Here is a 10,658-nt window from a genome sequence, read left to right as displayed (position 1 = left end):
CTTCAAAATGAAAGCTTGCTCTCTTGAGATGCTTCTCTTAGAGAAGCTTGGTGGGGGGGAAGGGAATTAGTTGTTATCTCTCCTTTTGAGAATGACAGCTGCAGGTTTTCATTAATCTGTAATGTAAACTTTCCACTTCAGCATTATTAAAGTACCAGGACTGAGAAGATGCAGAGTCAGGAAGCAGGCACCTTTTACAGCTTGCATATCTGATATCAAATGTATAGCCCAAAGTAAAGACATCCTGCAAGCCCATTATTATTAATAGCAAAATTGAGCCTTTGAATTTTGTACAGATTGGTGCACTGAATTTCATGTGTTTTGTTTCTGTTTCATAAACATGAACAGCAACACCATTCATTAAATAAGTGGCAGGGTTTTACTTTGCTACCTCATCCTTTACTATATATGATTTTCTGTTGTCACTTAGACTTGTGCCAGTCTGATTTGGTGGCATTTGCTGTTTGCTTGTATGATGGGATAAGTAGTGAGTTATCAGGTTTTCCTGTTCTGGAAAACTGGCTTCTCCACTGACAGCACTATTTCTTTCTTTTCTTTTTTTCTTTTTTTCTTTTTTTTTTTTTTGGACCTCAGCAAATGAGAAACTGGATATTTGCAGTGTAGAGGAAAAGCCTGGACTAAAGCAAACAGCTGCTTGCCCAATATCTTTCTCTTCATTTTTCTAGACGGCAAGCAGTGCTATTTGGACAGTCTGTGACCTTGCCATACTCATGCCAGGGTCTCAAAATTTAAAAAAGACTACTATAGGACATATGGCACTATCAATATTACAGTGACTGCAATAAAGTAAAATATGGAAGAACGTTTCACATTCGTGGAAGCAGAAAAGCTAGTAGATGAACCGGTTTCCTTTTTAGATGAATCTTCTGTAGATCAGCAGGTTTATGCAGAGTTACTTAAAAAGCAGTTAACATTCCATTAGCAACAAACTGTGGTCTGTGTCAGCAGTAGGACACCGGTTAGTCATGTATTTTAAAATGAGCATTCACTGCAGGGAGAAATGCAATTATTAAACATCTCACAAGCAAACAAATATTGAGGCAAAGTTTCTTTCTCATTCTAAATATTAAGGCTTCTTAGGAATCTTCATTCTACTGAGATTTTTATTTTGTTTTGCTGTTTGCTGCATATGAGGAGAAAGGTAGTTTCTGAAGTTTCTGTTTCTTTAGACAGTTTGGGTTTGTGATCAAAGAGAAAAAAAACAGCATGCTCAGATTTGACTGCTGCCATGTCATTTTACTCAAGCAGGAACATAGTTGGTTCAGCATTATATCCTCTGTCAACCTGGCCTTGGTCCCAAAGAGCTATCTTAGAATAATACCTTCCCTTGCAGCTTGTAGTAGAAATGTATCTAGTCCCATACCTCAACAGACTCTTTACTTGATCATGATTACTCTCTGTGCTTAAAGCAGTCTTTATGTCTCAATTTTTCTGACTCAGACAAAATCTGTGCTGATGCATGAGCTAATGGTAGGCTCTCATTACTCTTGAAAAGCAAGTTTGATCTCTAAACCCTTTCTGATAACTAGTGAGATCAGGTATCTGAGCTGGAAATCTGAAAAATCTTCTGACTTGTGCACAGCAAAGCCCATTCCAAGCTGAGCTGCTAGTAGCAGGCATCCTAAAAACAGCTCAATGTTATCCTGTGTCATTTTCCTATGTGGTCTTGTGCCAAATTGCTCAGCCAAACATCAAATAATTAGAAGTTTCAGTGCTGTTACATTGCTTTGAAGCCAGTGCTGTGACTGTACAGTCCTGCAATGCTCTAGTGCAGATCGTCCCCACTACCAGACATGTTGTCATATAAAAGCAGGAGCTCAATAGCTGGGAGCAATGTCGAAAGCTGCACAGTATTTTTGTAATAAATTTAAATACAGACCCCGTTCCCAGAGTAACAAGTTCCTCATTACACGATACTGTTGCTTGACAAGGTTTTAATCTTTTTTTTTAATTATTCAGAGAGATGAATCAGAGAGATGAATCATTATAAAGAGACATAAAGAGAGAAATAAGGGAGGAAGAAATATAAACAAACAGGTGGTGACTACGCTGGTTAGCTAACTAATATTTCTCTCAAGCCAGTAAGAAGCAGATGCACAGCTGACTCATGTGCATCGCATAAAACTATGATTAAGACATTGGCCTTAAATGTCATATTGACTTTGAAAAACCTGCTTTGTTATGTGGTTGTGATGTTTATATTATACAGTGGGATGAGTATAAGCAATTTTAGATCTCCAATCAGAATTAATTATTAGAAGAGTTATTTCTAATAATAACCTATATACACCTATTTCTCTGAGATTCTGCTGTACCTGCAAACAGATTAATGTGAGGAGTGATACTCCTTTTTTCATCCTTTTCAGGAGAAAAGGGTCCTGAGAGGTGATTCCAATGGGGAGAAACAAAGTTAACATTTTCTTTTCCAAGTTTTGCCATTGCTTGCTCTGGAGCAGTGTAAGGGCCCACAAAACATTGTGAGGGCTGCTTTAAAAGCCATAACCTCGAGGACGCGTACATCACTTTGCCATTTCCTTTTAAACAATTTCTGATAACAGTTAGTAATTTAGAATGAGTTCTAAGCTAGATAATTTGGACCACTTTTCTTAGACCTGAACCCTAACTGCAATACCTGTGTTTAGGACTACCTCCAACAGTTAGGGTCTTCGGCACATTACATTTTTAAGGTGTGGCATGATGCTGAGCATCTTGCCCTGCTGCTCTGAAGCTCTGATTTACCGGCAGGTCCAAAGGCTTTGGAGTGAATTATTTAAATAACAGAAGCAGCATTTTATAAACCTTTTTTGTGCAAATTACTTCTTTCAATGAGTTGAAACTCCATGATTTTCAATTATGGCTGAGCAATTCTAGCAAACGTTTTTAGAAAGAGCAAGGAGTAAAAAAAAAAGAAAAAGGGATCATTCTGGAAATCTTCCAATGCTGCTGCTTAGGAAGTCATTTTTAAAAAAATTATACAGACTTAGAATTAGCCCATGTATTAGAAAAACTACAATCACCTCACTGATGGATGTAGAAAGCATGAAGTCAGGAAGTGAAAAGGAATTTATTTTTAATAGACAGTATATATAGTCAGAGGAATCCATAAATGCATGTGGATAATATATAAAGCATTGTGGATGTTACGAGTACACAGATACAATGGTCTTTTTTTTTAAAAAATCACCTTTGCAAGTATTTCCTTGATGTCAGGAAAAAATAACTCTTAGCTCAGTTTAAACCATGTAAGAAATAAGAAAATGTAGTATGTCTATTAAGAATAGGTACATATTCAACTGATGATGGCATGTCTTATGTAACTCATGAGTGAGTTTGCACACATTGGTAAAACCTGCAATTGGGTTCAAAAATCACAGATTATGCTTCCTGCTTGAGATATATCATAATTAAACTGCACCTTTGAAACCACCCATCTGATATCATAAGTATTGCATAAATATCTGTCTATGGATTTTTTAAATGTTTGAATATATGTTAGAACTTGAAAATCTACTATCTATAACAGCAGGTAAAAGCAAGCTAATTGTGAAATAAAATTCCTGGAGTGAGCAGCATTTAATTGTTGATTGCTTCACCTGTGTTCCACCTACGAATCAATCTCTCACAGAATTACCAAGTTTTGAGCATCTTGCACACAGGTGCCTTTTTAAAAAAGAAAGCAAAACTTTAAAAAAGTAGAACAAGGAAAACAAGCCTTATACAAAGGAAAGTTGGCACTGAAACATTTCCTGAATACCAAGACCAATAAGCAGTTGTGGAAACACTGCATATTTAAATTCTGACTTCCTATGGTCAGAGAAACACTTGCTTCATTCATATATGGAGACAGAACTTTCCTGTGAAATCTGGTGGTATTTGTGGTCCTGGGAGCCTATAAAATAAATATTATAACAATAACTTCTTATTGTCTTTTAGATACATATAGGATGATATCACTACTGACAATACCTTTCCTATGCTGGGCACTGAATTCATAGGGCAGATGTTATTCTCACTTCAGATTAGCTGGTTTCTGATCAGAATGGGACACATTGAAAAGTGTCATCGCTATTTTATATATTCCCAACATTTTTTGTAAAAGCTTTTCTAAAATGTGTGGGATAAACAAAATCCTTGAGCGCACTGTGGTATAATGGTTTTATTGGTGCTCATTTACACTGACTTACCTAGGTTGTTGCCAGGCTCCCCATTCTTCAGTAAAAATGCTCATTCTGTATTTGTGCCAAGAAAGCACTTACTACGTGCCAAGCCATTTTTTTTGTTACATTCCACCATTACAATAAAGGCACAAACACAATTTACATTCTACAAGAAAGATAGCAAAAACAATCTCGGTGAAGAAAGAAGGTAGAGCAGATTTACTTAGTGATCTTTCAAATCAAGACTGCACAGATCTAATTACCCATATTAGATCAGAAATAAAGCAAGCCTGAACACCCATATAAAGGTAGCCGTGGATAGGAAGAATGGTAATGGAAGCACAATATGAGTTGCACCTCTGATTTGTTTATTTTAGAAAAAAGTAAAATCTGGCTGCATTCTTCACTGACTTTTCATAGCCTTTTATATATCAGTATTCTAAAACACACTGTAAAATTGACTCCACACATCAATAATGAGGAAGGAATTTTTTTCATTCCACGTTATGTTTATTAATCTAAGATTTTGAAGTGTTATGGGATGCCTAGATCAGGACTGTTTGTTTGTACAATGCAGAGATGTCAGAATTAATGAAATTTTCCAAATCAAGAGAAACTGAAAGGCATTCAGTCTATGAACCTGTGACATATGGACCAGTTTAACATTAGCAAAATACGGCAAACGTTGGGTGAGCATTTTATCATGAAAGAGATCAGGGATTGGTTTGCTTGCTTGGTTTGCACGGGTTTAATGCATTGCGCATTACACAGAAGGTTCATTAAGGCTTCCCATTACAGTCTTAAAAAAACTTACATTCCTTAGAAAGCACAGCATTAACCTAAGTCCCCAAATTTTCAACTATATTTTTTCAAATCAGTCTTTTCTCAATAAAAGGACTGGCTTACAGCTTTGTGATATAGGTAGACATCTAAAATCCCTAGTATTGCCACCAGTCGAAAAATTCAACTCCTCCATCAGCTTAAGCAATTAAGTTCCTAAACCTCCATCATTTGAAACACTTTTCACCAGAACTCTTCTGTTACTTTTATGTTCTTATAGAAAAATAAGAGCATTACTAGAGCTCAGGCACTGCAACTCCTCCACATAAAGTATACGATCAATGCATATCACATCTGCTTTTAAAAAATATCAGAAAACATCTCTTCTTTGTATCTGCAGAGTTTATTTCACAAAAGTGCCAACCCTCCCCCTGCCCTCACCAAAGGTAAATTATCACAGGTTTCTCTGTGTTGTCCTCAGGATCAAAGGTGCACCTTTGACTGGTGAGGATACTGCAGTGGTTGTAAGTTTTAGATTTTCACGTACAAAATTGCGCTGTCGAACTGTGGCTGATCTCATGTAACTGCTAGTAGAAACCACTTTTGCTGGCCTTGTAGGTGATATGGTCTGTGGAGGCAGTCCATTGATTTCATACGTCCACTGCATTGACGTTGTCTGAAAATAATGAACAAAGACATGACAAAAAAGCATTAGTTATCAAATACCTTGAAACTTTTGAGAGTGATTTAACACGCTACATTGATTTTAAAAGATTTGTCCTTTTCCATGTAAGGTACTGGAATAACACAGAACCTGAACTGTACTTCAGGAGCAAGGCCATTACCCATGCGAAACCATGGACCACATTTAACTTTAGGAATTCAGGACCAGGCATAACAAAACCAAGTAATTTACTTTCCTAGGTGATCTAAAATTCCTCTTTTATTTAGTGAGCCCTATAGTCTTGTATGTTGTTTAAAGATAATTATTTCATAGTACAATATAAATGCTGCTAATTTATACTGGAGGATTTAACTGTAGCTCTGGTAATGGTAATAATGGCATTATCAAATTGTCAAACTTTTGCATTAGAATAATTAACAAAACTAAAGAAAAAGGCTCTGAGTATGCATAAGGGAATAGTGCATTCCTGTTGAAAACTCTAGTTTGAAGAATATGTGAAATAAAAATGACACTCTTCATTTGCTTTCTGTGTATGACTGTTCTCTAGGAACTGAGTATATGTTTCTATGTCATGTCTTGTAATGCTTGAGTACCTGATTCTTACTGAGCACATAATTCTTATTCTTATTACACTCCCCATCTACATGTACTTAAGGAGCATTATTTCTATGCATATGAAGGTTATACTGCTATCTCCCATGGGTCATTTGGGTTTTGAAGCAATATTTTGCTTGCTGACACACCCAAGTGTGACTATTGCAGATTCCTCATTCTTCTTTCAAAATTTATAGCCAGGACACTTTAATTCTTGAAATCATATCTTTTTTCCAAGTCTTTGGCATCATCCTTCCTGTCATCTCAGCTAGGAAAAGGTCTATTCTTGGGTCTTTAGGTTTCTGTCCCTCTTTTCCCTTAAACTAAAAAAACCAAAATTATCAAATCCCTAGGATTTCAAATGATATGTCAGTATATCCAGCTTTGTACTATGAAAAGAGAAAGACAATGAAGTGTTGCATGCCACTTGAGTCATGCACTGTCTGTCTTCTGTTCATGTGTCCTCTGTTCATTTTCAGCATCTGAAAATCCCAAGGTTTTTTCTGTTTTGGGCTTTTTTGTTTTCAAAGCACTTGCAAGGAACACTGAGTGAAAATATGGGACACTGTTGGTATGCTAAAATATATTCATCCAAATGAAAAACTTCATATTCAGCATATCTATACCAGAAAATGGAACATAGTATAGCTACTCTATATAACGCACCAGACTCAATGTTTGTGCAGTCCAATGCAAGATTGTACAGAATTACTAGCTCCAGACCTCAAAGCACTGTAGTCACATTAAATCAGTGATATTTCCAAGCTCCCACGACCTGCCTTTCCACATTTGGCACAGCACTGCAATCACACAGCCACGTTGCTTTGGTATTAGAGCAGGTTTGCTGGCGCTAGGTTTTTGCATTATGCTGCTTTGAACTGTGGAGAATTGGGCTGTAGGATCACCTTTCTTCTCCTGCTCCAAGTGATAAAGATTTATTACTACAACTGTTGGGTTTTACATAACACATGTCCCATTTAAAAAAACCTTAAAACAATCATTCACAGATATAATTATTATACACAGCATCAGCCTGTTCTCGTCCAGGCAAACTAAGGATCAGAAAGGCTGTGTGTGCCCTCAAATCAATCTGGAAATTAGAACAAGAGTCAAGTTTAAAGCTCAAGAGTTTTTCCTCTCAAGCCCTTAGTGAACGATCCAAATTCCACCGTAGCTGGCCTTGTGGCCCCACTGTTCTTCCCACTTTGATAGCTCTGCTTCTGCTCTGCCGCAGGGCATGTCAGTACTCCAAGCAGATTCGGCCTACAGAGACCATCAGTGCTATTCATACAAGTTGCAAACTAGCCCTCACAACAAATTTTCATATATTTTAAATGCCATAAAGCATCTCCAGCGTATGATGTGTCAATTTGTTTAGATATTTATTGTATTCTGCCAATTAATTTTGGTCTGGGTAAATCACTGAATAGGCCATAGTCAACCTTCTCCTCTCTAACTTCCTCTACAATCATCTCACATTTATAATATCATACAGAAGAGAATGATTTTTTTTTAGTTTTGTTAAATATGAATTTTATATTTGCTACCAGAAAAGTTTCAGTTGGTGATGTTTCCCTTCAGTGTCTTTCCTCTTCTACTCATCCAGTCACTACTCTGTCTTTGCTACAGTACATTTAAGGGATATCTTTGCAAGCAGTTTTGCATTCACATTGCAGCTATTCAACAGGAGTAAGCTTCAGGCCATTAAGTTGTAAACCCGTTGGCACAGGTTCGTTTTCTGCTATGTATTTATATAGTATATACAATATTTCACATATAGGCTGTATATGGTTACAGCTCTTAAGTATCACCACCGTATAAATCTCTGATTGTGCTTCTTCTTATTACCTGAACCTCTGAAGTTTTAAACTATATTTTGGTAACTTAATATATACATTCCTGTGCTCCTCTACTTCAAAATCTGCTTTGCAGATATCATGTTATTTTAAAGACCTAAAAGCACCAGAGTAAGCATAAGATCTTAATAGATATCTCACCATGCATGCATAATTTTTCAAACTTTCATTACTATTCTGCTAAAATCAAAATCTAATTTAAATTGAATATTATTCCTGTGTAAAACAGGCATATTAGTTCATCCTTATCATAAACCTTATTTAATACTGTGCAGTGATCTGCTAACTCCACTGACTGTAAAGATAAATGCCAAAAAAAGCAGGTGTGACATGGACCAGCATCAGTATCTTCTGTCCAAAGATAATGCTGTCATTTAAGAAAAATAAATCTCTCTCTAGAGTTAGCTAATTGTCTTATTAACTCCCATACAAGGTGAAATAGTTTATCTTTCTTTAGTATGTCAGATTAACAATTTAGTTTGAAGAAAATTTAACCCCTGGGTCATATTCACTGTGTGCATGATTCATTGATTGCTTCAAGGTCAGAGAAACATTTGATAGTTGTTTCAGCCAATGATTTAAACCAAGTATATAGTTACTAAAGAACCATTTCTGTTCATGAAACCCACACATATTATAGCTTTACTATTTTTATTGTTCTTAATTGTTTAGGGTGGGATATAAATAAAAGTGGTGGGCTATGTCATCTCTCAATTTCATTTCTCATCAGCATTAAACAAGTGATCCTACCTTCTGGGTAGTGCTGGGCAATATAAACCTTTGCTAATTTCCTGTTCACTCTACAAGTATCTCAGATGGTATGTTTTGCCAAAAAAAAAAGTGCATAGCTCAACTTTGGGGGAAAAAAGCTGCCTATTCTGGTGCTGGTGTACTCTGGATCACGTGCAGTCCTGTGGCAGGAGGGAAGACTACTCCTCCCCTGACAGAAATACTTGGGCTCAAATGGGAAAACGCTGTGGGGCTGGGAGTAGGACAAGCACGGAGTGAAGGAACAGGAAGCCTGCAAGAGAGGGTCCCCGACAGAAGCAGACTTAAAAGCAAGCTGGAGAGATGAGAGACCTCCTTGGGGATTTAGAAAGGATTGCATGCAATCTTTCAGCTCAGATATAACATCACCGACTTTTTTTAAAATTCATTTTATTATTTAAGATAGAATAATGCTTGTGATCCAAAGAGAGGCTAAACAGATCTACGCTATCACATGAACCCTTTAGACAGCATCCATCAAGCTAGAACATACAGAAGAACAAAAAATATCCCAATTAATTTATCATCTTGAACTACAGCGGTTTATCTATTGTAAAGCATATGCCATCATCCAAGAAAGATGTAGATACTCCTCGTGGAAAAATTCTACGTTTATGTATTTTTTTATTAAAAGGAAGCCTCTTGTTTTGGTTCAGTGTTTTCTGCTAAAGGGGAAACAGGTGTTGTTACAAGAATAGAAAACATTTACTGTAACTATCAACACGCTTGGGTTAATACTACAAGACAACCAAGAATTCAATACTTCTCAGAAAACCTTTTAACACCCACAAACGTCTGTTTTATTAGAATATTTACTTTGAACTGCAAAATATTAGGTTTTTAAAAGCTATTAAAGGCCTAAGCATTTCCCTTCAGGCTAAAGACTGTACCGCTTACTCACTACAACTATTCTAATCAGTCTGAAAACTGTGGCAAGAGCCAACGCGCCAAGTTCAGAAACCAGGTAAGTGCTTCCATACTGCATGTGCGGATTTCCAAGTCAGACATGTTACAGCAAAGGAGCGGGTGAGTAATCAAGTATCATACTTTTCTGGAATGGGGCAGAAGGATGACAGACTTTGAAAGGTCACTTACATACAACCATACAATTAAGATAAAATATTTGACTTACAAGCTGTATTCACTTTCCTAAGAACTAGATCAAAATTTCCCAAATCAGAGGAACTCTATGCTTTCAGCAGTGCTGATTATTATACCAAATTTAGTACAATTACAATTAGCACTGGTAGTAACAAACAGATGTCTAAAGATAAGCTTATTGAATATATACATAATGTGCTAAAATTGAAATATAAAAAGGGGAGTCTCTGATAAGAAGAAAATGAGAATAATCTTACCTAATAAGAATGTAGGTATTTAAGAATCCCAGCTTCCCTGTAAGGTATCTCTAAGCCTATTCCACAGTGGTTTTGTTATAACAGCTTACATCACTTAAAAAAAAAATCCCTAAAACAGAATTGAAATTTCTTTTGGGCACATATGCATAAGAAAGTTACATTCAGCTATGCTATCTAACAAAGTCTGGAATTGTCTCAGGGATGCTCCTTATTTCTGTTGGCTCAAGGATTTTCCGTTAACCCAAATTCAAGATTTTATGGCAGTAAACTGGAAGAATTAGGAAAAAGACATCTGGAAAAGGAAGTAAAAAGAGGGAAGTACTATGATAAAATCAGATGTGCAATATCATAGTATGACATCAAGACATATGAAAGTCACCTATGAAATAAGTTAAATAAACTTATTTCTGTTTATGATTTTTGTCTGCCTGAATTATAA

The 10,658-nt window shown here is 36.3% G+C and overlaps 1 protein-coding gene across 4 annotated transcripts in view; it reads right to left on the bottom strand.

Annotated features, from left to right (window-relative positions):
* Nucleotides 1-3,104: 3,104 nt before the first annotated feature.
* CFAP47 (cilia and flagella associated protein 47) overlaps nucleotides 3,105-10,658 on the bottom strand; it is a 360,791-nt gene continuing 353,237 nt past the window's right edge. For all 4 annotated transcript variants that reach the window (XM_068916942.1, XM_068916957.1, XM_068916948.1 and 1 more), the window contains one exon: nucleotides 3,105-5,634. In XM_068916942.1, the coding sequence (XP_068773043.1) occupies nucleotides 5,413-5,634 (222 nt within the window). In that variant the 3' untranslated portion in view covers nucleotides 3,105-5,412. The remainder of the gene's footprint in view (nucleotides 5,635-10,658) is intronic.

The sequence above is a fragment of the Struthio camelus genome, chromosome 1, assembly GCF_040807025.1.
Source record: "Struthio camelus isolate bStrCam1 chromosome 1, bStrCam1.hap1, whole genome shotgun sequence".
NCBI classification, from domain to species: Eukaryota; Metazoa; Chordata; class Aves; order Struthioniformes; family Struthionidae; genus Struthio; species Struthio camelus.
This window is presented reverse-complemented; position numbering and strand designations above follow the sequence as displayed.